Here is a 27,935-nt window from a genome sequence, read left to right as displayed (position 1 = left end):
CAATTTCGCTGCTAAGTTATTTTTCTTTCATCTTCAGCTAGTGGGGGCTGTTTCACACTTCTCGGTGGAGTCTCGCTTTTTCGCGCCTCTTTCGGCTGAGGTTTCCCGCCCGATGTGGAGGACGGCGCCATTTTGCGCACCCTGTATTGCTTTTGAATCTCTTACTGCACTTTCCATGGCCAGCGCTATCTCTAGCACCTTCTTGAAATCCAGATTCACTTTGGACAATAATCTTTTCTGAGTAACGTCCTCTTTCACACCACATACTAAACGATCTCTGAGCATGTTGTTCAGAGTCATACTAAAGTCACTATGTTCCGTTAGCTGTTTCAAATTTGCCACGTAGCATGCAATTGTCTCACCAGGGCTCTATTTCGCAAATTAAACCTGAACCTCTGCATCATGACTGAGGGCTTGGGTTGAAAGTGACCCTTCACGGTGTTCATCAATTCATCGAAATTTTTTGAATCTGGGGCACTGGATGCTGTCAAACTTTGAATCAAACCTTAGGTAAATCGTGCACCAACATACACGATCGCTCCCACAAGTACTCAAGAGGATCGCTCACCTCTTCTCTTCCCCCAAATCTCATTCGCTTGAAAAAACAATGTGAAGCATTCTATGTATTGAGACGAATTACCTGTGGTTGGTTCAGAAGGATTAATTCTCCAAAATTGTGCCATTTTGAGAGGGGATAACTTCTTCAATTCTAATGGAGCTTGTTACTTCACAATCACTAGATGAGGTATAGTGCCGATTTCTTTATAACTTGATTTCTTCTGTTCAATCCTGTTTTATCCTTGTCACCAGTTTGTTGTAGGGTGGCTGAGTTGTATTATTAGTGATAGATTTTATCTGCAGGCACTTCTTGGGTGGAAGAATTAAGTTTATTTACAATATACTCAGCAGGAACTACATGTGTGCTTTCAACTCCAAATCTATCTTTACACTGACTGCTGAAGTAGCCCGTGCTACTCTCCTATTAGATACCACAGATCATGTAATCTTCCCTAACAAGTATTATTCTTAAAGGTACATTACACACTAAATAAAACCATAATTACTACAGCAGCAGAAACAATAACTGCAAACCCAACCCTCTTGACCCTGCAAAGTCCTCCTTACCAACATCTGGGGGCTTGTGCCAAGATTGGGAGAGCTGTGCCACAGTCTAGCTAAGCAATGGCCTGACATAGTCATACTCACCAAATCATACCTTACAGCCAATGTCCCAGGCACCACCATCACCATCCCTGGATTTGTCCTGTCCCACCGGCAGGACAGATCCACTAGAGCTGGTCGCACAGTGGCATACAGTCAGGAGGGAGTTGCCCTGAGAGTCCTTCACATTGACTGCAGACCCCATGAAGTTGGCAACAGGTCAAACCTGGACAAGGAAACCTCCTTCTGATTACCACGTACTTCCCCCCAACCCCCTGCCACCCCCTCAGCTGATGAATCGGTACTCCTCCATGTTGAACATCAATTGGAAGAAGCAATGAGGGTGGCAAGGGCACAGAATATACTCTGGTTGGGGCACTTCAATGTCCGTCACCAAGAGTGGCTCAGTGGCACCACTACTGACTGAGCTGGCCGAGTCCTAAAGGACATAGATGCAGGACTGGGTCTGCAGCAAGTGGTGACAGCAGCTAACAAGAGGGAAAACATACTTGGCCTCATCCTCACCAATCTATCTGTCACAGATGCATCTGCCCATGACAGTATTGGCGGGAGTGACCACTGCACAGTCCTTGCACTTTGCACTGAGGATACCCTACATTGTGTTGGGTGACACTACCACCATGTTAGATGGAATAGATTTCGAACGGATTTGAGCAATTCAAATCTGGTCATCCATGAGGTGCTGTGGGCCATCAGTAGCAGCAGAATTGTACTCAACCACAACCTGTAACCTCATGGCCCGGTACATTTAGGGGAGACAGTGGCATCGTACTAATGTCATGAGACCAGTAATTCAGCGAGTCTGGTTAATGCCAAGGGGGAATGGGTTCAAATTCAACCATGGTAACTGGTGGAATTTGAATTCAATTAAATCGATCTGCAATTGAAAGCTAGCCTTAGTAATGGTAAACATGAAACTATCAAAAATTGTCATAAAAACCCATCTGGTTCACTAATGCTCTTGATGAAAGGAAATCTGCCATCCTTACCTGGTTTGGCCTACTTGTGACTCCAGACCCACAGCAATGTGGTTGACTCATAATTGCCTTTGGAAATGGCCTAGCAAGCCATTCAGTTCAAGGGCAATTAGGGATGGGAAACAAATGCTGGCCTTGCCAGTGATGCCCACATCCATGAAAGAATAAAAAGAAAAATCCCCTACTCTACCATTACCACCAAGCCAGGGGATCAACCTTGGTTCAATGAAGAGTGCAGAAGAGCATGCCAGAAGAATCACCAGGCATACATAAAAATAAGGTGTCAACTTGGTGAAGCTATAACATAGGACTGCTTGCTTACCAAACATGCAGCAGGCAATAGACAGAGCTAAGTGCTCCCATAACCATTAGATCAGATCTAAGCTCTGCAGTCTTGCCACATCCAGCTGTGAATGGTGGTGGACAATTAAACAAATCACTGGAGGAGAAGGCTCCACAAATATTCCCAACCTGAAAGACAAGGGAGCCCAGCACATCAATGCAAAAGACAAGGCTGAAGCATTTGCCACCATCTTCAGCCAGTAGCACCAGGTGGATGATCCATCTTGGTCTCCTCCTGAGGTCCCCAGCATCACAAATGTCGGTCTTCAGCCCATTCGATTCACTCCACATGATATCAAGAAACAGCTGAAAGCACTGGATACTGCAAAGACTATGGGCCCTGACAACATTCCGGTAATAGTACTGAAGACTTATGCTCCAGAACTAGTCACGCCCCTAGCCAAGCTGCTCCAGAACAGCTACGCCACTGGCATCTACCCGGCAATGTGGAAAATTGCCCAGGTATGCCCAGTCCACAAAAAGCAGGTCAAATCCAACCTGGCCAATTACTGCCCCATCAGTCTACTCTCGATCATCAGCAAGTGATGGAAGGTATCGTTGATAGCCGTATCAAGCAGGACTTGCTCAGCAATAACCTGTTCACTGGTGCTTAATTTGCATTCCGTCAGGGCCACTCTGCTCTTGACCTCAGTACAGGCTTGGTCCAAAAATGGACAAAAGAGATAAACTCCAGAGGTGAGATGAGAGTGACTGCCGTTAACATCAAGGTAGCATTTGATCGACTGTGGCATCAAGAAGCCCCAGCAAAACTGAAGTCAATGAGAATCAGAGAAAAAACTGTCCACTGATTGGAGTCATACCTATCACAAAGGAAGATGATTGTGGTTGCTGGAGGTCAATCATCTCACTCCCGGAACATCGCTGCAGAAGTTCCTCAGGGTAGTGTCTTAGGCCTAAACATCTTCAGCTGCTTCATCAATTAGCTTCCCTCCATCATAAGATTAGAAGTGCAGATATTCATGGATGGCTGCACAATATTCAACATAATTTGCGACACCTCTGATATAAAAGCAGTCCATATCCATACGCAGCTAGACCTGGACAATATTCAGTCTTGGGATGATATGTGGCAGGTAACATTCATGCCACACAAGTCCCAGGTAATGACCATCTCTAACAAGAGAAAATCTAACCACCTTCCTTTGACATTCAATGGCATTACCTTTGCTGAATCCCCCACTATCAACATCCTGGGGGTTACCATTGACCAGAAACTGAACTGGACCAGCTATCTAAATTACTGTGGCTACATGAGCAGAACAGAGGCTGGGAATTCTGCAGAGAGTAACCTCCTAATTCCCCAAAGCCTGTCCAGCATCTACAAGACTCAAGTCGGGAGTGTGATAGAATATTCTCCACTGGCCTCAATAACACTCAAGGTGCTGGACAACATCCACGTTAAAGCAGGTCATTTGACTGGCACCCTATCCACCGTAAACTTTCACACCCTCCACCACCAACACACGATGGCAGCAGTGTGTATCATCTACAATGTGCACTGCAGCAGTTCACTAAGGGTCCTTCACCAGCACCTTCTAAACCCACAACCTCTATCGCCTGGAAGAACAAGGGCGGCAGATCCACCTGCAAGTTCTCCTCCAAGTCACACATCATTTGACTTGAAACTATACTACCATTCCTTCATTGTTACTGGTTCAAAATCCTGGGGGATCTCCCTTTCTAACAGCACTGTGGGTGTTCCTAAAACCCAAGGAATGCAGCAATTCAAGAAGGCAGCTCACCATCACCTTCTCAACGGTAATTAGGGATGGGCAATAAATGCTGACCAGCCAACGATGCTCCCATCCCATGAACGAATAATAACGAAACATTTCTGCTTTCAAAGAGAGTAAACTGTGATAATCAGACACCCACTCTTTCTGGTCATTAAATTTCATTGACATAGAAATTATGATGCTACTGAGAGGAAATTCAGTGTTCATAAATGGCCCTTATAAATAGGATTCAAAATAATAACAACCTATTATAATAACTCAGATGAGGTTGGGTGTAACATCTCTCTATTTAAGTCAGTCAATGCAGAACATGATTTAATTTGTCATTCCTTTGTATTACAAACTCCAGAATCCTCTCTATCCCCTTTTCAGTGAGAGTAAAACATGGAAATTGAGGACAACACAAAATTAATTTTTGTGTAGCATGCTGAATCTGAGGCTCTGCTATTAACCTGAAGGTGGCATCCAAGCTGGAGGGTAGAAATGTCTGGACGAAGCCCGGAAGTCAACTTAGCTGGTCAGAAACTTCGCAACTCACATGAAACAACTGATTTTGACTTCCAGATTTTCCATCTCTAATCTAAAGACCAGCATGCTGCACACTTGCATGACACAATCTCAGCTGTATTTAAAGGGGCAAATGGAAATCTGACCTGAAAAATTGAGGCCGACTCATGCGATTTTAGTTCTAAACATGCATTTATTAGCTGAAAAAATGGCAGTTTATCTTATTTGCAAAGTACAGGCCTAAACATGCGTTTTGGCACTGAAAAATGGGGTCATCTTATATTCCGGGTCAAGTTATACTTCGCGATCTTAAAATGGGCGAGTTATCTGTGGCAGCATGCCTGAATTTCATGACATGAGATCAGAGGTGAACCTAGGGCCCCCTAGTTGGAGAGTACACTACTTGTACATCACCAATTTCTACCTGTTTCTCTTTCCAGTCAAAAATGCACAAATACATTTCAGACTAGGGGAAGAGTAACCCCCAAGGACAGGTGAGTGGTGGGGTGGGTGGGGTGGGGTGGTGGTTAAAATTAATTCTTTCTCATTCATGGCCATGATCCGGCTCCAGTGCAGCCACTTCTGGATTTTGCAGAGGCCCATTTAGATGTCAGTGAGAAACCAACTTGTGAAGTTGGAGATTCAATTATTGGAGGTGCTTTGAATAGATAATGGATACAGAGACAGGGCAGCATCCAAAAACAATGATGTATGACCGCAATTGTTGCGGAGTGCAGTCAAGGACAGGAGGGATATAGCTTTTGCCAGTAACAGAGGTAGAAAACTGCCACTCTCACCAAGGAGGCTGCTCCTACAGAAAAGGCTAAACAGAGAGCTTCCTTTGACCAGGAATGAACAGAGCTATGGCAGATGTGACTTGCTGAAAAGAGAAGTTGACAATGTAAAACCCTATAAATATATGTTGCCACTCAGAGTAAGTTCAAGGAGTGCACCAAGGCTTTTTCAAGGAGTGCACCAAGGCTTTTGTAGAAATGACGCACAAAAATAGATGCTCCCAAAATTTTAGACCACTGAGAAATTTCGACATGGTGGTTTGTAAATGCGAGTATTACATTTGGATCTCTTTTAGTTGGTTGTGGAAGATGTAATATTCTGAAGAATTAGCATTACTTCAATTCATTGGACTTGTCCTCTAATAAGTGGTATATTAGGGCATGTGCTAAATGTGTAGCACTTCATTAACAATTCAAAGTAAAATTAAGCATTTTATAAGGTTGCAAATACACATTGAACACAAGACAATACAATGAAAAAAATACTCCTTCACATACTGAGCATTATACACACACAGGCACTTCAAAAGTCTTGGAATTCTTAACCTGAAACATCACAGCATAACATAATATACAGCCATAAAGTTGAAGGTTTTGTTAATCTAACTATTAGAAGTGTAATACTCACCAAGGTTTCACTGAACAGTGAGAGAAGCCTTTGCCACTCATCAACACGATTTTTAATAGGTCCAACATAGCGTGAGGAGGCAATGGTTGATACATTGATAATGCTGTCATCCAGCAATGCCTGAAACAAACATTTTTTTTTTAATTAATCAACTGAAAACTTGCACTAGGGTATAGAACATTTTGATTTATTGGGCCTTGATGCATGTTTGCCACAGGACTACATACCTCCAACCATCACTTTTTGATTAACGCTTTCAGCAAAACAATTAGTGAGCACAAGAAACATAGGGCTAAATCGTCCCAGGATTGCTCTAAGTGTGGTAGCAAGCATGATAAAACGACATTTTACTCACTGGCCGCAATGGCGGATTTTCGCAGCATATTGCCCCATTCCTGCCTCATAAATTATGCAGTCATAGGAAATACACTGTCTCGCTGGTGGGTGGTCTCTGATTTGCCCATCACGCTGTTACTTCACTGCTTCCTCACTCTGGGTGCCATATTTAAACTGCAGCTGCGCGAGCAGGTCTCAATGCTTGTATCCCAGGACTGTTCTAGTGAAGACATGGCCCCAAAAGCCAAGAACGATTCAGTGACGCATCCCTGGAACACCTTTTGGATGCCGTGGAGGCTCGCTGCGATGTCCTCTACCCCACTCTGTGCCACCAGGGTAAGTCAACCATCTCGTCACTCTCAACTCATCCACTTACAAGCCCATCACGCATTCACTGCCAGCTCAAGGGACATCACCATTCACTCTCTCACATCTCCATCTGGCCTCATCTCCTCTGGAGGTCGCCTCCTCATCCCCTCCATGGCTCCAATCAGCACACATGCATGCCTGGCATCTTTCAAATTTGGCCTGGCATGTGCCTTGTACACACTCTCTCCTTCTCATTATGCAGGACAAGGGGCGGAATCGTCCTAGATTTGCACTAATTGTGCTAGCAGGCGAGTTTCATGCCGTATCATCCCAAACCCGCTGCATTATTTATGCATTCCTGGGAAACACACTATTTCCATGCCGAGCGGGCTCTCATTCACCCGTCCACCTGCCATCACCTTACTGTTTCATTACACTGGGCGACATATTTAAAGTCCAGCCACACACACACACCTCAGTGCTTCCAGACCTCTTCCAGGGAAGACATGGCCTTGAACGACAAAAAGATTGCAGGTTCAGCGACTCATCACTGGAATGCCTTTGGGTGCTATGGAGTCCCGCCAGGATGTCCTCTATCCCCTCTCTGGCCGCAGGGTGGGCAGCAGCATCATTTGTCAGCTTCAGAGGCGGTGGCAGTGGTGGTCAGTGCCAACGCCCTTCAAAAGAGGACAGCCACCTAGTGCCGCAAGAGGATGAATGATCTCCTCCATTCCCCCAGGGTAAGTCATTCTTCTCATCTCTCTCAATTTGCACACTAACAAACCCATCGCACATCCACAGGGCCTCACTCACTGCCAGTTCAAGGGACATCACTATTCACTCTTTCACACTCGCCATCATTGTCCTTATCCCGTCCATGGGACCACTCACTACCCACACAGGCCAGGCATACTTATCATCTGGCCAGGCAAACATCCTGCTTACATTTTCTCCATCTCTATTCATGCAGGGCAAACTGGCACACAACAACAGGGAGAGGTTGCAGACCAGTGGAGGAATGCCTGAAATCAAGGTCCTCATCGACTTTGAAAACAGAGCTATCCAGCTGGCCGGCGACTATCTGGACCGGTCCTGTGCTGACAGTGAGGTCAGCGGTGCTCTACCAAGTGAGTGTCTAGCAGTGCAACATACATCAGACAACCATGCTGTGAGTAATGTGTCCTGTTTCACAGGCCACTGCCATGCACTCATTATCTCCCCTTGCTTCCACAGGCACATCTGGGAAACAGCCAAGAGAGTCCATGACACAGGGCCTCAATCAAGCCCTGAAGAAACCGCTGAAGAGGAATCTGAAGGCACCCTCCTTGAAGTCCCATCACAGCACTCACACACACCCTCCACCAGCGCAGGGATACACACCTCGGTGGGACCTAGCTTTAGAATAGCCTCAAAATCACAATCTGGTGAGCACATCGCATTGTCTGATCCACAGGAGGTGGCGGCAGGGAATTCCCTGGCATCTGGCACTCGAGGAGCTGCTGGGGGCCAGAAATTTGCTGAGTCTGAGTCAGATGACGAGCCTCTGGACTCAGTCAGGTCACAGTTGCTGGAGCTGCAAAGGCAAGCTCAGGAACATCAGGAAATGATGTTTGCTGCACTCTTTAGGTTGCAAGACACGATGGAGGAGTCCGTCCACCTTCACTCTGAGGTGATAGTGCCGGCATGCCAACACACCTGTCACTCCTGCACTGGTGCGCGGGCTCAACTCCATCGTTGATGCCATTGTTGGCCTCCAACAATGTGTATGCAAGAGAGGTGCCAGTCAGCTCGATCTCACTCCAGCTACCCTTTCTCCTCAAGGAGTCAGCCTGAGGCTCTCAGGCACCCATAGGGAGCGGGATCAGCAGGTGTACACTCCCGGGCCATCCATCCAGGTGACTCAGAGTGTCCAGCCCATCCAAATCCCCTCTTCCTGTGACCACAGCAGTTCCAGCTCCACAGGCTCAGGAGGGCGCCCCTGCCATACAACAGGACCCTAAAAGCAGGCCCGGGCCCTCCAAGTCTCATCCCTCCAGAGGACACCTGCCAAGTTCATCACAGACAAGGCGTAGCAATCAGCAGGCTGCCTCCACCTCCATTGTGGACGTCAGGGAAGCACTAAGGCATACCGGCAGGGTCAGGATGGTTAAGAAGATGTAGTTGCACTGCATCGTCACAGGTGTCATTCACTTGTACATGATGTTCACTATTGTAAATATACTCCAAAGAATGTCTCCTTATCTATGGCTCCTTGTTATGATGAGCAGTGTTTGTGTCATTCAGATGTGAAACTTTGGTTCCTGCACAAGATAAAGGCAGGTGTCTCAGTCCAGGGCCTCTTCCCTGTGCAGTGTGTAACCTTCAGAGCAAAGTGATGGTCCAGCTTCACAGTCACTGGACACATCAGTGATGCCTGTACCTCGATGGTGCTTCCCATTGCTACCAGACTGTCATGGGCAGGCGCCACAGAGTTCTGTTGTTCTCTCTGTGTGCTCTCAGCACCTTTGAGGTGTGGTTGGCATCTGTGTCCGGTGCAGTTTAGTCCTGAAGGGTACAGGTGGTGAAGGCTGCCAAAGGATCAGGTCCATTTAAGTTTTCATGGCAGCGTCTCCATGATATGACTCTGATCACAGATTGTAAGCGAGCTGCCATCAGCCACAGAGGAGCCAGATGTTCACAGAGGTAACGTATGGAGTATCCTCACTGCATGTCATATCATCCTCCTGGAATTTTACGACTATTAGCGTCTCCGCTACATCTTCATGCCATGAACCTGAGCACGGAGGGTAGGTGCGCTGCCATCAGCCACACAGGAGTCAAACTTTCGTAGATGCTCAGTGAGGATGTCAGGACTGCCCTCACTGCACCTCATCATCATCCTCCACAAATCTTGCGGCTATTAGGGCTCACGTGTGCACTTGCCTCGTTTGGCCAGTGTGATGGCCTCATCACCGGCATCCTAGCCTTCCAGGGCCTCATTTCCCTCATCCCCTTTGACGTCCTCCTCATTGGAGGAGATGTGCAACTCTTCCATCTCCTCCTCAGCCAGGTCCTCCCCCCACTGCAGAGCAACAAGCTACGATGATGCATGACACCCTCTGGGGGCTATATTGCAGTACTCCACCAGACCTGTCGAGATACCGGAACCTCATTTTCAATATGCCAATCGTTTGCTCCACAAAGTCCAGGTTGCCATACAAACCTCGTTATACCGACTCCCCACTGCAGTCTGAGGCTGTCGCATGGGCGTCATCAGCCACGTCTTCTGTGGGTAGCTCTTGTCCCCAAGGAGCCAACCCTGCAGCCTCTGTGGAGCCTGCAAGATGTCATGGATCTGAGACCTGCTGAGGATGTAGGAGTCGTGGATGCTCCCTGAGAATCCTGCGCAGACCTGTTGGATGTGTTTGTGGTGGTCGCAGACCAGCTGAACATTCAGTGAGTGGACACCCTTCTGGTTGACGTACTGGACTGCTTGTTGCCATGAAGATCTAAGCACCACATGAGTAGAGTTGATGGCACCCTGCACCTGTGGAAAACCAGAGACTGCCACAAATCCCAGCACTCTTGCTTCCTGGCTTGCCTGACCCCGGTCAAAATGCACAAAGTTCTGTGCCTTCACAAAAGTGGTGTCCATGAACTCCTGGATGCACTTGTGGATGGAGCTTTGTGAGATTCTGCACAGATTACCTGTGGAGCCCTGGAAGGAGCCACTGGCATAAAAATTGAGCGGCACAGTCACTTTCACGGCCACTGGCAGTGGATGCCCTCCAAGTCCCTGCGGCGCCAAATCCTGCAGTAGGTGGCACATGTGACCAGCCAGTTCCCTATACATGCGTGGTCTTTGGCAACACTGATTCCCAGTCATCTGCAGAAATGATAAGCGCCCTCTATAGATCCTGGGTCTAGCAAAGAGCTGACGAGCAAGGGCTCGCTGTGGATCTCCAGCTGCCTGCGCAGGAGGCTCTGCTGCACCTTTATTGTGAGTGCGGTGCTCCTCCCATCTGGGAGGCAGGCACCTCTGTCGCAGTCTTCTCCTCCTTCTCTGCTCCCTGTAAGCCATGAGGCATACCATTAGGTCACCAGGCTCCATGATCCTGATGTTCTCCTCCTGCAGGAACAAAGAGAGAAACGCTTGAGTTAGCATTTGTGTTCTAAGGGCCTCTCTTGGTTAAGTCTCCAGCTCCGGCTGTGTCTCAAGGCCCCTTCACACATGCTGGAGAGTGCTGGCCACTACTTGGATGGCCAGTGTATAGTGCGCTTCATGGCTGTCCAAAACCTCACCCACTTCTGTCCCACTCCACTTGACCAATTGGTGGCAACTTCAGCAAAATTGCCTGCATGCTGTGGTCTCAGCTCAGGCGCAGGCATTCTCCTAAACCGCACTGCAAGGCTGCACAGTTAGCTTGATCCATGAGGGATACTGGTTCAAACCTGAATAAAGACATTGCAAGGAGCTGTGGACGCCTCCACCAGTGACTGTTCCATGGTCACCTTTCACAAGGGGATTCTACAACTTGCCCAATCATCCAATTGTTCTGCAGCCCCCTAAAAAGCACATTAATTTGTAGTCTGCACCTGAGGGGTGAAAAGTTCTGGAGCATTTGGTGGTACTTTCATGCTTTTGCATTGCTTGAGTGGGCAGAAATGCTTCAGAGGTCCAACTCCAAGTATGCCAATGGAGCTGCTGCTGAACGGTCTTAGTTGAGGAAGAATGCTCACTTTTGACAAGCTTTTCCAAGTGCATGGCCACATTTGATGTGGAGGGATGATTCCGGCATGCAGGCACAATGATCAGATGCAAATGCATTAAAATTAAGCTCCTAACGTTGAATGGCAGGAAACTCAGCTTCCCATTGATGGGCGGAGCGGACAATCGCAAACTGGTTTCATGATGGTGTAAAAGCAATTTTTGGCCTTCTCACCATACTGTCCGCTCATGCTGCCAAACACGCCTGCCACCAACAGGAGCGGAAAATTCCGGCCACAACATTTTAAAATTCTTTGTTTTTATTTTCATTCCCATTTTTTGTTCAAGTGCTTCCGCGATTGTTTCTTGGAGTCCCAATAAAGATTAGAATTTTTCTTTTGTTTTCTTTAAAGTACATAATATACTTACTTGCTCATATGTATTTCTTGTAGATACTAATCCCAAGAAGATGTATATAATTGTACGATACTTGTAAAAGGTTCTAAATTAGGTTAGCTGAAAGAATTTGGATAATCCATCTATTTTGTCGAGCAAATGTTAATTCACAGTAGTGCTGATCATTCTGCAAGACGACATCATCTCTGGGAGGTTCTGGTATACCACATGACAAAGCAAATTTACAGTTGTAATTACTGAAAGACTCAGCCTCAGCAAGGTGTCAATCAAAGCTCAGGTTCTTGCTAATAGGGAAGGAAGGGAAATCTGCACATGTTAGATGAATCACTTTGTGACCTGATGAAGTGTGTCTTTAGCCTAGGAGCCTCGTTTGCACTATTGGGTGGCAATTGATGCACAACCTTGGAGAATCTGATATGGCATAGTATCTATATTTTAAATTGTGTACACAATGTCCACTTTCCTGATGTACCCTTTCCTGAACTTGATTGTGGTTCGGAATTTATGCCCTATGTAAAAATCTATTAGATTCAAAAATCTTACATCCACATGCAATTCCCGCCAATAAAATCTTCCTTCATGTTTTGTCATTTTCTGTTACAAATTTCCAGGTCTATATTCATAATGGAAACTATGCATGTCATCTTCTTATGCTACAATACACCCTCCTAATGTGGAGGTGCTGTTGTACCTCAATTTTGAATTTGCCTATTCCTCAATCTATCTTCTTCACTACCGTGCCTAGCACCAAAGGATTTAAACTATTGCTTCCACTGCTTTATCCCCAACAGACCATGCTCCGGGCTTTTCCGTAACAAAGACCCATTTTATGTGGAAAGATCTTTTAACCAACCGACAGCTATGTAGCAGGGGGGCTGGCTAGATGCAATCAAAATCCACGCATGGATGTGAGTACTCAGCGGATGTCAACCCAGTATTCAGTGAACAGAGTCTGCCAGGGCTACAATGGGGCAGGGGTTGGAGAAAATCTGCTCCCATTGAATGTAACTGCCCAGCTGAATTACAACCCAATATTCAGAGAATTTAACTCTAAGCTGCAATCCTCAACTTATACTGAAGAATGTTACAAATACAAAGTTTATGAAGTTGTTATGGTTTGGTAATGTTTCTCTAATTTAGGGTAAAATGGAGGAATGAAGGGGGTCATATGACCTGCCTGCCAACAAGCTTGGGAGGAAAGGTGGGCCCAGATTGTCTTGCTGGTAAGAAGGTGTGAGATATTCACACCAGTAAACAACGACCAAAGCAGTTGCACTGATGGTGGATAGACTTTAGGGCCGGATTTTCACGGAGTTGAGAATTCCAGAGCTTAGGATCGATGCAGCTGAAGGCACAGCCATCAACAGTACAGCAATTAAAATCAAGGATGGTTGAGAGCCCAGAATTAGTCAAGCGCAGATAACTCAACCAGCCATCAATCACCCTGCTACAACTGATAATATGTTGTAATGACATTGATTGAGGCTTAAATATTGGCCACAACACCTGGGCAACTCTTTTGCTGTTCTTCAATAATGACATGAAGGTTTTTATATCCACCAAAGAGGTCCAAGAGAGCCTTGGATTAATATAAAAGCAAAATATTCTGGGTGTTAGAAATCTGAAATAAAAATCCAAGATGCTGGAAATAGTCAGCAGGTTGCGGAGAGAGAACAACTGAGCTAACATTTCAGGTTGATGACCTTTTACCAGTTTTGATGAAATGCTGAGCAAAACTTTTAGCCCCTACTGGGGCTGGAAACAGAAGTATGTGGGTACTAAAAATAACAGGCAGGGTTTTCCGGTCCGGGAACCAGCAAAAGATCCGCTGACTTCGGGTGGGAATTTCCAGTCCTGAAGCAGGCGGGACCGGAAAATTCCACCCAACGTTGCCAGCCGACATGCTAGTTCCTCAGTTTCATCCTGCCCCCTGGCCATTTTCCAACTGAAGCAATTGAAAGCCATTTAGGCCTACTGAAGGAGGCCGACTGAGATTTTCCTGTCAGCCTCCAGGTCCCCGCAGACGGCGGAGCACAGTTTAGCTGACAGGAGGCAGCCCCCCCAGCGATGGACTGGGTGGCCAGTTTCAAAGCTGGCTTAGAGGTGCACCCCCAGCTGTCTGAATTCAGCAGCAGCCACAGGCCAACCTGTGGAGGGGTTCCCCCTAAGCAGTGATGGTCTGACTACCAAGGCCATTTTTATTTTGATCTGAAAAAGCTGAAGAGAGAGTGCCTCCATTTTGGGGCATCCTCTCTCTTACTTGCCCTGCTGTTGCTTTCAAGCTGAAAGGCCTCCTATTGGCCCTCCAGCTTTGAGAGTCCTCACCTATCCTTAATTGGATGACAAGTCCGTCCTCTCACCATTAATTGGCCAATTCAGAGAAACTTGCAGGTGAGCAATAGTTTCCCACACAGTCCAGGTCTCTAACCTGCATTTCAGCCTGACAGTGAAGTTCAGAGCATTGCAGGAAAATCCTGCCCATCAACTCTGCTTCTCTCTCCACAGGTGCTGGCAGACCTGCTGAGTATTTCCAGCATTTTCTGTTTTTACCTCATATTGATATGACAACTGAAAGACAGCACCTCTAAAAGTGCATCATTCCCTCAGAACCAATTCTATGTGCTTAAACCTCTGGAATTGAGCTATTTTTTAAAAATGCAATTGACAATAGCTTTGATCAATCAGAGTACGGAAAAGCAACTTTGTCCTCATAGTTTCTCATACATGGGCTTAGAAATTTTATCCTACCCAGTAAACAAGTGCAATTTTCACACTCCTGTTCACATTGTTCCAGGAAACACATAACATTTGTGTTGTCGGTTCATGACTATCATATATGCATACAGCTAGCACTACCCATGTTATTCTTTGGTACAGTATTCCTGTTTTGGGGCTGGATAGTGGGCTTCCAACAGATTGGAGGGTAGCTAATGTAACCCCACTATTTAAAAAGGGAGGCAGAGAGAAAACAGGGAATTATAGACCAGTCAGCCTGACGTCGGTAGTGGGGAAAATTCTACAGTCCATTATAAAAGATTTAATAGCTGAGCACACGGAAAACAGTGGCAGAATCGGACAGAGTCAGCATGGATTTATGAAAGAGAAATCATGCTTGACAAATCTACTGGAATTTTTTGAGGATGTAACTAGTAGAGTTGATGAGGGGGAGCCAGTGGATGTGGTTTATTTGGACTTTCAGAAGGCTTTCGACAAAGTCCCACATAAGAGATTGGCGTGTAAAATAAAAGCGCATGGGATTGGGGCTAGTGTATTGAGATGGATAGAAAACTGATTGGTAGACAGGAAACAAAGAGTAGGAATAAACGGGTCTTTTTCCAAATGGCAGGCAGTGACTAGTGGGGTACCGCAGGGATCGGTGCTGGGACCCCAGTTATTCACAATATATATTAATGATTTAGATGAGGAAATTAAATGTAATATCTCCAAATTTGCAGATGACACAAAGCTGGGTGGGAGGGTGAGCTGTGAGGAGGATGCAGACATGCTTCGGTGTGATTTGGACAAGCTGAGTGAGTGGGCAAATGCATAGCAGATGCAGTATAATGTGGATAAATGTGAGGTTATCCATTTTGGTAGCAAAAACAGGAAGGCAGATTATTATCTGAATGGCTATAAATTGAGAGAGGGGAATGTGCAACGAGACCTGGGTGTCCTTGTACACCAGTCGCTGAAGGTAAGCATGCAGGTGCAGCAAGCAGTAAAGAAGGCAAATGGTATGTTGGCCTTCATAGCCAGAGGATTCGAATACAGGAACAGGGATGTCTTGCTGCAATTGTACAGGGCCTTGGTGAGACCACACCTGGAATATTGTGTGCAGTTTTGGTCTCCTTATCTGAGGAAGGATGTACTTGCTATTGAGGGAGTGCAGCGAAGGTTTACCAGACTGATTCCTGGGATGGCAGGACTGACATATGAGGAGAGATTGAGTCGATTAGGATTATATTCGCTGGAGTTCAGAAGATTGAGGGGGGAATCTCATAGAAACCTATACAATTCTAACAGGACTAGACAGGGTAGATGCAGGAAGGATGTTCCCGATGGTTGGGGAGTCCAGAACCAGGGGTCACAGTCTGAGGATATGGGGTAGACCATTTAGGACTGAGGTGCGGAGAAATTTCTTCACCCAGAGAGTGGTGAGCCCGGGGAATTCGTTACCACAGAAAGTAGTTGAGACCAAAACATTGGATGCTTTCAAGAAGGAGTCAGTAGCTCTTGGGGCGAAAGGGATCAAAGGGTATGGGGAGAAAACGGGAGCAGGCTATTGAGTTGGATGATCAGCCATGATCATAATGAATGGCGGAGCAGGCTTGAAGGGCCGAATGGCCTACTCCCGCTCCTAGTTTCTATGTTTCTCTAAAGTCAGCACCTCTTGACGGAGAGGATGCACTCTGGCAGAAGGAAGGAAACAATCAGAAGGAGACATATGGCTGCAGAAGACACTGAGAAATCACCAAGGTTCTCTGATGATGCCTTTGATGTTCTAGTGCAGGCAGCGGACAGGATAAAGGAGATCCTTTATCCCTTAGGAGGGAAAAAACCCTCCAGGCAACATCTCCATTGCTAGTAGGAAGAGGTGACAGATGAATGTCAGTGATAACCACTGATAGTTTAGCTGAAAAAAATAGAAAGGTCTAATGGTACAGTTCACTGGATAATTTTCAATACCTGAATTTCATCAATGCCACCAAGAATGAAAACATCTTTGGCATCACGATGAGGAAGCACAACAAATTCAGTAATTTTCCATCCATCTTCCACCTAAAAGTAAAGCATAATTAATTAAAATAACAACATTACATAACAGGCATGATATCAAGTAAAAGTATACTTTGAAATCGTAATCATCTCAATAACAATTTTTTTTATCACTGTTTCACCTTTGATGATCAGCAACCATTAATCATGTCTCAGTATGGGTTTTTATATTTACCCTCATTAAAATAGGCCTACTATTTGAAAACACATCTACTAAGACATAAACCTAATAATCTCTTATATGTCTGAAATTACAACATTACTAGCTGACCACTAGCTCATGTTAGAAAATGTTGTGAAGCTCTTTACAAAGGGTAGAAGATAACCAAGCTTATACTGGATATAGAGTAAGGTGCCCTGGTATATCTTATTTGGGAATGTGTTAAAGTTAAATCATTCCGGTTTAGATGCAGAACAACCATCGTCAATTACGGATACTGTTTAGACTAAATTGTCAGTGCCAGACTTTAGACAAACTCCATAGGCTGTAGGCACTCAATTTTTCACGCCAGATCATAATGTCCAGTGCACAGAGCAGAATGTTGCAGGCGAATGAAATTTCAAAACAAAGGAACACATAGAAGAGTCCTAGAACAGGGTGACAAAAATTTTGCAAGCCTATGGGAAGACTCCGAAGCCACTGGCAGCCTTTACTAAGAACGAAGAGAGAGCAAAATTAAGTAAACCTAGGATGAGTCTGTGGTCAAGCAGTGGCCCAGTACCTCAGCACCCAAACACCTGATTGAAGTGGAGCCGGCTTGTGCAACAAAATAGGATACACTGCATTGTTAATTACTCTGGCATTCCATCCTTTGCGCAGTGCCATTGAAAGCATGACATGCTGAAGTGCTTACAAGGAAGTAACCAATGCTACAGTTAATCAGATATTCAGATGATATTTTGGTGCCATCAGATCCACTGTCCTAGTTTCTTTTGGGGACAAGATTTCCACATAAAATACATCATCCATCTGCAGATTAGGTTTGAGGATATCACTGCGTGGGCACAGAACACCTCTTGTGCTGCCTGACTTGCATGCCATCCCTTCACAGTCACCTCCTTCATCCAAACATCTCAGATAGAACAAATTCCCACTGGGAATCCCACTGGCACCAGTGATGATGCTGGGGCAAATAAAAATCTTTTAGAGCAGCTGGGAATAAGGTACAAGAGAACTTGAGTGCCTGCACAAAAATAATCATCACAGATGTGAAGAAATGACTGAAAAATTACCACTTCAATTTGCTTGTACCTTTCAAATTAGTTCCACAATAGCCAATTCCCCATCTATGCTGAAAATGCTTGAGTGTCAGGGAATAATGTGCAATGCACTCCTCCCACCAAAAGAATACTAAAATTTGCATCTCAGAAAAGAACAAACTTCATCAACACAAAAGCAAAATATTGTGGCTTGCCACGCTCTTAGGCAAGTGATGAAGCTTGCCATAACAAAAAATGTTGGAAATACTCAACAGGTCAGGCATAAATTTCCTTTTCACCAATTTGATCTGGTGCCCATCTTCTATACTGTCCAGGTTTTCTGCTCTCTTCTCCACACTTTACCATGCCTCCTGGTTCATTATTATCCGCAAACATGGATTGTGCACCCCTCAAATGTCACACATTTCTTCTTCAATCAGTATATATGCAAATCCAGAGACCATTAAGCCCTCAAGCCTGAATTTTCAGCCCCCACCTCCCCCCACCCAGCCCGTGAAAGAGAAGTGGGTGCCTTAAAAATACAAGTGCTGGGTGACATGTGAATTTCAAGGCATCGGTCACAGCAATAATCAGGCAGGCACAGGGTGCATAGGAACCTGTTTTTCTCCCCATAAATTTAATTAAACTTATTAAAAATCTCAGTGAGAGCTTTTTGAAGGAGAAGGAGTGGAATATTTAAAGGAGCGCACAGGTTTCGGAAGTTGTCAGTTTCTGAACAGCTGAAGGGAGTTGGGTACACAGTGGGGAGCCAGTCAAGGCTGCCCTAGGGCATCACCTGACCCTGTAAGAGGGTCAGCAGGGGGATTGGGCATTTGGTAAGGGGCGGTGCCCTTTGTATTGCACAGGTGGCAGGAAGAGTGGGGACTCAGCTTTGAATGGGGTTTGCAACCCCTGGGATCATGGGGCAGAAGGATGGGGGCAAGGCTACCAAGGACAACTTGGTGGCCATTTGCCCAGAAGGAAGGCTTCAGCTGGTATGGGTGGCATGACTGTCAGATTTTTGGCCCAGCAGTGATGAGGGCAACATGCTTCACAGGAAGGGCAGAACCGTAGGCATCAAGAAGGCACAGAAGAGGAAAGAAGGACAGGAAGGCAATGGAGGCCAAACCCTTAACACAGGTTCAACCACTGAAGATGGAGTTACCTGGAGATAACCAAGAACAAGTGCCACAGGTGACTGTGATAAATAGTCGCAGATATCCGTATCCTCATTGCCAAAGAACCCACGCCTTGCAGCACTAATCACCCTACTCTGCCAGTGGCCATCAAGATGACTGTCACCTTGAACTTTTTAGCTTTGGGCTCCTTCCAGGAATAAGCTGTGGACCTTAGTGGCATCTCAAAAGCAGTTGCACATCACAGCATCAATGCCCCCTTTGCCAAAGCTGGACAGCACAATAATTCAACAAAAAACATGACTTGGTAGGGAAAGAGAGCATTGGGTTTCACATCCAACAGTGGATTCTCCCAGGTGCACAGCATCATCAATTATACTGTGGGTTTCAAAAGACAGTAAATTTGGACTTGAAATATTAACTCTGTTTCTCTGTCCACAGATGCTGTCAGACCTGCTGAGTTTTTCCAGTATTTTCTGTTTTTTTAATTCAGGTCTCCCGCAGACAGAAGCACAGAGACAAAGGCACAGCTAATGCCACCAGCTCAGCAGGACAGCCATTGAGCAGGCCTTTGGGCTCTGAAAATGTGAATTTGGCACTTGGACCAATTGAGCTGCGCCATCAAATGCCCTCCTTTAAGGGTCTCAGTCATTGTGGTTGTCTGCTGAACTCTCCACTAACATGGCTCTCCAGAGGGGTGTAGACCTTGAGGATGGTGAAGGAGACAGCTCATCAGGGATGGAGCAGGAGGTAAGAAAGGAGGAATTGGAAAGGAGGGAGGTAACGTTGAATAGAGAGGTGCGTCTGTTGCATGATAACTGGCCTCCTCCTGTCACCTCCTGGGAAGAAGATCTCCCTCACTGTCTTAAGCATTAGGTCCAGATCAACATCGATGAAGCAAGCATCTTGTAATATTCGATTCATTCTGTGATGATTTAACTGAAAAAATTGTACTGCAAAAAATCATCAGTAATCTATATGTATTATAAGAAAACTCTAGCTAGATGGCAAACTGATAATTTCTGGTAGTAAAGTGGTATCAGGACTTAAGTGAGAAATAAATTTTGACCAGATTACTGCTTGTGAGGCAGTGAGTGAACCATTCATTAGCTGTAAAGTACTTCAATAGACAAATCTCTCACCTTTTTCAAAATAGTTTCCAATGCAGCTTCACCAGAGGCCTGGCCTGATACATTCTGAATTTCCTCAACATGTTCAAAAGCATTAAGTTCTATTAGTCGAGCCAGAGTTACAGGTTCGATTACATCGATTAATTTGGCGCCAATTGTATGTTCTATTAATTCCCAGTGTCTGTGCTTCAGGAAAGGGTTCCTTAGATCAGTAATTACAGGAAGCTGCAACATGATGGTAAATTAAGATATTGAATATGTTTTAGATAGAATTTACGCACAGAAACAGGCCATTTGGTTCAACTGGTCTATGCTGTTGTTTAAACTCCACACAAGTCCTCTCCCACAATTTCACCTTATCCTATTAGAATAGCCTTTTATTCCTTTCTCTCTCATTTATGGATCTAGTTTTCCCTTAAATGCATCTGTGTTATACACCTCAAGTACTCCATTCGGTAGCAAGCTCCACATTCTAACCACTCTCTGAATAAAGATGTTTCTCTTAAGTTCCTTCCCAGAAGGAAAAGCCAGTAAAACTTGGAAATAACTGGTACTGGTCCAAACAGGTGTTCCATTTTAAGGTATACAAGACCAGTTCAGACCAGTACCAGTTATTTCCCAAGAAGGATTTTTCTTCTGGGTTAGCAGATGAATTGGCCCAGATTTTGCAGTTGTAATGACAGCAAAACTATCAGCAATCGCCACCATTACTCAGTGAAACTGACAACAACTTTTGGCATCCGCATATTAGCACTTAAACGCAGAAGTCCAAAAGTCGCTCCCTGTAATTCCCTGCTCTTCCACTGCTGAAGGCCTCACAGATAAAAATCCTTAAATTACTTGAATTAAAGTAAAATTCTAATTTTTATGCTCTTATTCTTGCTTTAAAAAGTTTTGTAAAGGGTATGCTTTGTTGAATAAGGTGCATCTGGGTTTTCAGTGGCATAAGTTATAATTTCTGGTGAACAACCTCTCTGGCCCTGAAAGAATAATTTTATTTTGCAGAATGTCAAATATTTCCATTATGATCAAAAAGATATTTAAAATAATTTAAAACTGCATTTTTAAAAAAGTTTGTTTATGATATTTCAGCTTCTACCTTAATCCTATGTTTATGTGCCAATTTTTATATTGTTCCTTGTAAAATGATTAAGCAATGATAACCAATGCTTTTTATATCCTGGTTTGCTGTCTACAAGAATTCTTCAATTGGCTGCTTCGCCTGTTTGATGACATTATTGCTGCTCGGTGCCAAAGATCCTCTTTAGTTGGAAGCAGAAAATTAACACTGGGAAAGGTGAAATCAATGCGACAGAAATCAATAGAACTTTGTGGGCAGCTTTCTTCAAGATACCAGTGAGCACCTCACTTTACTGCTGACCGCAAAATCCAGGCTATTATTTATGACTCATAGCTTTAGATTTCCCCACAAACAAAAACATTTTCACTACACCTACCCTATGAAATCTCTTTATAATTTTAAAGACCTTTGTTGTCAGTCATGAGTCAACTACATCTGTACCTTATTGAAGGCCTTTTGAAATTCCTCTAGAAATGAAGCCAAGTGTTTTGTTTGCATTTTTGTGACTTTTAACCTACCTTTCTTACCTTCTTACTCTCCTATATGGTGGAAAATATCCAGATCAGTCAGTATCACAATTACAGATACACAATGACAGGGACAGTGTGACCATTTGTAGCACAGCAGAGATGCACCAAGGCATGTTGTAATACTCGAAAGATTTTTAGAAAGGTAAAATATACACTTTATGTATATCAGTGAGGCAACCTTTGAGAAAGACAGAGAGAGTGGCAAACATTCTGATGAGGGAAGAAACATTGGGAAGGAAAACTTAACAAAACTCAGAAAAGAAAGTGAAAAAAATCGGTCAGAGACAAACAAAGAAATATATAGAAGTGACAATGAAAGTGTGTGGGGGAATTGGGAGGAAGTACAAAGATGGAGACAAAAGTGAAAAAATACAAAGAAACAGAGGAAGTCAGAAAGAATTAATGAGTGGGAAAGAAACAAAAAAAGTTACAAAGACAGTTTAAAAGTTGTTCAAGGACAGGTGGCAAAGAAGATCAATTAGTATTTATGACACTGGAAATGTTCAACAATTATTTTTCCTTCTCACAGATTAAGTATCTTTTTAACTCTTTGTTTGCTTGGTAATAAATTATTTTTAGCATTGTTACTTCACCAATCATATTGCCCAAAACATTTCTCTCTAACCTGTTTTGCTCCTCTTGGGTCACATCGCATCAAAAATAATCTGCCCAGGGAGCTAAAAGAATTCAATATCTGAATGAGCAGAACAATTATTCAACAGATGTGGGATGCAGCATTTAAAGCACTGAATGTTTAGGCAAAGTTCTAGAAATAAAATTTCTCAAATTTGAGTGCAGTATGTGGAGAACCACCACCAAATATGAAACAAACAGAAGGGGCTGGATTATTTTCCTTACAGCAGGACTTTCCCCTGCCACTGTGTGAATTTTCCATAAATGCAATCTATTTTAAATAGCCATTCATTAGTACAGAACTTGAGTATTGCTGAAAAAAGAGACATGCTGATTTAAGATTATCAGTCGGTCTCACAGTGTGATTCATTTATGCATGCCAGTAGCTACATACATTCACACACTGAGCCCTATCCTTTTGCAGACAGGAAAAGCATGTCCATGCACTGCGCCTTTATCAGCTGAACAAAAGCTTGGGGGAACAGCCATCCCTGGCTCATTCCCCTTGACAATGCCTTGACCTATCGGAGTCGATCTGCTTGGTTTAAATTTGAACAAAAGCTTAGCAGTTAACTGTTCCCTGGTGCACTCTGCATGAAAATATCTCTACCAATCAGAGTCCACTTGCTAACCAATCAGCACTCTCTTCTCATACAGTATAAATTTTTGTTCCCTTTACTTTTGGCATTCTTGTGAACTGTCCTGATGGGTGCAAGACGAAAATCTTCAAAAGCATGTCTCTTTTTTTCAGCAATACACAATCTATTTTCTTGAACCATGGGTCGTCTCGCATGAGAATAAGCTTCCAGCCAGATTCCCTTTACCAAAAAGGAACCCAAAGCTGCAGAAGAGGAGAACCCCACCAGGACTGCGGTGCCGCACTCAAAGAAGCAGCCAGCCAGTTAAAGGAGGTAGAAGAGTACAGAGAGAAAATGAATATTCATTTTTAGGCTTTGGCTTCTTTTTTGAAGTACAGAGGGAAAAGAGGCTACTACTGGGCCTTCTCATTTCTTTTACAGAGCTTTGAGGTATAATTATCACTACTCCAGGTTTTACTGCCACCCTTCTCCTAGGGGTCACTGGAGATGGTAGAGACAGTGACAATACATGGGCCTGTCCCCACCATCATTCACCTTCTGCGTGTAGGCAAGAGGCAACCAACCACCTTTCCAGCAGGGGTGAGGGAGGCAGTCTTACTGCCTGATTTTGCATCTTCTTACTTGAAAACAGGCAGTACAGTGGAGGAAAATCAAGGCTAAGATTTCACTTCGTGCTGAAAGAACCACAGTGCTAAAATACACAATAAATTTTCATTCTCTAATGTTCCTCAAACTTTGAGTAAAAACAAAGTACCTTTTGTCTCATCTGCTCTACATTATCTTTTAGTGTAGCTGCCACAGTATTTGAGGGGAGACCTTTTTCTAACTGATTCACAAACTTGCTGTATTTTGCAACTTCACTTGTTAATTCTTCTGCATCTATGGTTTCAAATTTAAGCTGTGGGGGAGAAAAAATGATTAAAAAAAGGTTGCAAGTATTATGTTATTTTCTCTGCCATTCCTATTGAAGGAATCACACCATATTAACTTTTCAACAATTGGTTTCGTTACACAAGTGTAGAAATGGCAATCTACTATTTCAAAATTATCTAGCTTTTCTCTTGTTTAATGTTTCTAAACTTACAATTCATCAGCTCCTTTGCAATTTCCAGTAAGAAACAAGCTGATATTGTTGAAATGCTGGTTGGTTATAATTTAAAACTGTGCTGTAGTGCTGGTCATAAACCTCCCTACTGAAAACTGAGCCCCATTATGAAACTACAGCAGGTGCCTATAAACAATTTTATACTTTGGTAGCATATACTGAAATATTTCAAATTATAATCAAAGTATTGAAACTCTGCATCAGTTTTTTTTTAAATGGTCAACATGTCAAGATAAATTTGTGATATTTAACTATACTATTCAATGCCAGGTACACAGACCATTGAATAAACATCAACCAATTTTTAATATTTATATAAAATGTTCAGATGTACAGACTAATTTCTTGGTTCACTCAAGTCCCCAAGACCTCATCAGTTAATCTATTATAATACTATACCAAGCCTACAATTTAATGATAGGTCTATACTAACCACATGGTGGCCCAAAACAATCAGACCACAATACTGCTTCAGGGCAATCATGTGTCAATAGTAGGAAATCAATAAACATTATGAAAAAAAATTGTCCCTCATGAGCAAAGTATATATGTAAGAAATAAGTTTGCCTAGGGTAGGGACCAGAACAAAGAGATGTGGTTTAATTGTTGATAATTTGTTGTTTAATTTGAATCACTGCTAACAAGCTTTTGATGCCAGACAAAATTTTCTGTGGATGAAGTCACTTCAAATGTAAACTGAAGTGCTATATACTTGTGTTACTTGTTTAAAATAAGGTTCGTACAGTAATAAACAAAGACTATATTCTTAGATAAGCAGAGCAATAATATTCTTACACTCAACAATTTTGATGTATTATATAGCAAGCTCATTTTTCATTGATGAAATTTGAATTGAAAAGCAAACTAACGAAACTTAACACAATTACAACATCACATTCAAATTAACTTAAAAAATAAAAGCATTAATCCAAAAATGCAAGCTGCCTTACCCACGATCTACTTTTCATGGATGAGTCTAGGTAGTGTCAACAAGTCATGCAAAGTCATAAAAAATCTGTTCTTTTTGATGCCCACACAGATGCATTTTTCAGCAAGAATACTGCATAGTAACCAGCAGTAGAAATCCTGCCCTACTCTCTTCCCCCTGCCCCCTCCCCTCCACACTGGGGACACTGAGGTCAACTGTAATGCCTCTTCCACTGCCTTGGGGGAGTCAGCTAAGACAGGTATTCATCAACTGAGTTACCAGAGAAGCATTATTTCTATTCAAAAAAAAATCTATACAAATCTTTACACTAAAAGGAACCAGTGGAATTTTTAAAAATTCATTCACGGGATGTGGGCTTCGCTGGCTAGGCCAGCATTTATTGCCCATCCCTAGTTGCCCTTTGAGAAGGCGGTGTTGAGCTACCTTCTTGAACCGCTTCAGTCCATGTGGTGTAGGTATACCCACAGTGCTGTTAGGAAGGGAGCTCCAGGATTTTGACCCAGCAACAGTGAAGGAATGGTGATATATTTCCAAGTCAGGACGATAAGTTACTTGGAGGGGAACCTCCAGGTGGTGGTGTTCCCATCTATCTGCTGCCCTTGTCCTTCTAGGTAGTAGTGTTTGTGGGTTTGGAAGGTGCTGTCTAAGGAGCCTTGGTGAATTACTCATAAATAGGGACCGATTTTCTGCATTTACACCATCTGCCTTGCCTAGTGGTGTCATCTTTTGGATGAGATGTTAAAGCTAGGCCCTGTCAGCCCTAGCAGATGTATGCAAAAGATCCCCTGGGACTATCTCAAAAAATATTCCTGTAAGATGGCCAATATTTATCTCTCAGTTAATGTCACAAAATCAGATTATCTGGTCATTACCCCATTGCTGTTTGTAGGGGATTGCAGTATGCAAACTGGCTGCCATGTTTTCTACATTACAACAGTGGCGACATTTCAGAAAGTACTTTATTATCTGCAAAGTGCTTTGAGACATCCAGTGGTCATGAAAGACATAATATGAAAGCACATCTTTCAAATATTAGTTGGTAGGCCCTGCTTTTACAGAAGTCTGTCCCCATAATATGAACACAACAATGCACCGGTCCTCAGTGGATTTCTGCAAACATGATCAACTGATTTCTGTTCATGAAGTTGTGCATTTCACCAAAATTAATGAGGCATCTTCAATATAACAGAATGGTCAACAAAAGTTATTGAATATAAAACACATTTGGTGAGCAGGAACTACTTAGCATATTTATTCATGATGATGTATTTTTGTAATTGATTGCTTACGGGCATTCTGCATACCTATAATTAGACAAAATGTATTAACTTAAAGGAATGAAATTACCTGAAGCCATTCATCCACACGGAGATCCCAATCATTGAGAGAATTCCAAAGAAGCTGCTTTAGTTTCAGATCAGCATGCACTTCCTCCAGTAAATCAAATTTAGATATCTCAACCTAGGTGCAAAAAAGGACAGATTTTAGGCAGCACAATAAAATAAAACTGTAAATTAGAGATGACGCCACCAAAAAGTGTCCTAAGTAAACAACATAGGCAGATTAATTTAATTTCCTCAATGTCTCATAAATCACTGCCGCTAACAGTAGCAATGAAGCATCAGTAATGACTGGGCCTCGCCTCATCGCCAGAACTTTCCAACAAGCACCAAGACGTAGCTTGGCTGGTGGTGAGAAAGGCCCTCCCCGTCAGATCCTTCCTACACGCCAGGAGGCTCACCCCCTCTGCACGTTGCCCTCGAGGTGGCTGTGGTGGGGAAGAGACCGTTGTTCACCTCCTTGTGGATTGTGCCTTTGCAAAGAAAGTCTGGAGAGAGATGCAGTGGTTGCTGTCGAGGTTCATCCCGAGCAGTTCTGTGACACAGGACTCTGTGCTCTACGGGCTGTTCCCAGGGACACACACCGAGACAAACATCAACTGCAGCTGGAGGATCATCAACTCGGTGAAAGACGCGCTTTGGTCTGCCCGAAACTTGTTGGTCTTCCAGCGCAAAGAGTTGTCCCCGACCGATTGTTGCGGACTGGCACAATCCAAAGTCCAGGACTACGTGCTGAGGGACGCACTAAAGCTTGGGGCAGCTGCCGCAAAGGCGCAATGGGGAAGGGTCGCTGTCTAAGACCTTTCTACCACAGCGCACCGAGAGACTGGGAACTGTTTAGAGCCCCTCGGGCTGTACAGATCAAAATGAAAGGCTGTAAATGACTGTAATATTGTTTGTACTGATGCACCTGGTGATACATTTTGTAAAAGTTTAACCTGGATTGTACCCTTGTAATGTTGTTTTTGAAATGGTTTTGAATGTGATTGAAGATATTTTATGAATAAAGTATATTTTTACAAAAAAAAAATCAGTAATGACTGGGCTACTGCAGTGATACTATGCTCATCATTCTGCTGCAAAACAATTATCACATTATTCAATATATAGCTACTAATCATTGTTACTTTTTGAAGTCTTGGATCATTATCATATAAATTATCCAAGAAAAAAAATCTCCAGATAACACATATTGGAGTTTACTTCACCAAAAATACAAATATTAAGTATTTTGCTGATTATTTTAAAGCGCTATCAACAAGATGAGGTTCATGTTGGCTTTGTATGAAAGCATAAAACTGGTGAACAATGTGGTAGATTTCTAAGTTGTTATTCAGACAGATGTCACAGATCAGCCACCCACAATAGAAACTACCCAATTTTAATTGAAAATCAAGCACTCTCTATGACAGGAAGCTGATATGTAACACCAGTTATTGTCCGAGTAGCAATTCATACCTCCATCCCGTGTTTTGACATCTAATTTATCAATAACAGAATAAAAAATTTGCCATATGGAT

At 43.7% G+C, this 27,935-nt stretch overlaps 1 protein-coding gene across 1 annotated transcript in view; it reads right to left on the bottom strand.

Moving 5' to 3' along the window:
• The window catches only part of dnah6 (dynein, axonemal, heavy chain 6), a 424,069-nt gene that overhangs the window by 327,037 nt on the left and 69,097 nt on the right, over positions 1-27,935 (bottom strand). Inside the window, exons 14-18 of the mRNA XM_078570618.1 lie at positions 26,423-26,536; positions 23,776-23,919; positions 20,191-20,403; positions 16,623-16,715; positions 6,188-6,307 (exon numbers count right to left, since the gene is read on the bottom strand). Coding sequence (XP_078426744.1) covers positions 6,188-6,307; positions 16,623-16,715; positions 20,191-20,403; positions 23,776-23,919; positions 26,423-26,536 — 684 coding nt within the window. The remainder of the gene's footprint in view (positions 1-6,187; positions 6,308-16,622; positions 16,716-20,190; positions 20,404-23,775; positions 23,920-26,422; positions 26,537-27,935) is intronic.

Source organism: Cetorhinus maximus, chromosome 2 (genome assembly GCF_964194155.1).
Source record: "Cetorhinus maximus chromosome 2, sCetMax3.hap1.1, whole genome shotgun sequence".
Lineage (NCBI taxonomy): Eukaryota > Metazoa > Chordata > Chondrichthyes > Lamniformes > Cetorhinidae > Cetorhinus > Cetorhinus maximus.
Note: the sequence above shows the minus strand (reverse complement) of the source record. Positions and strands in the feature narration are given on the sequence as shown.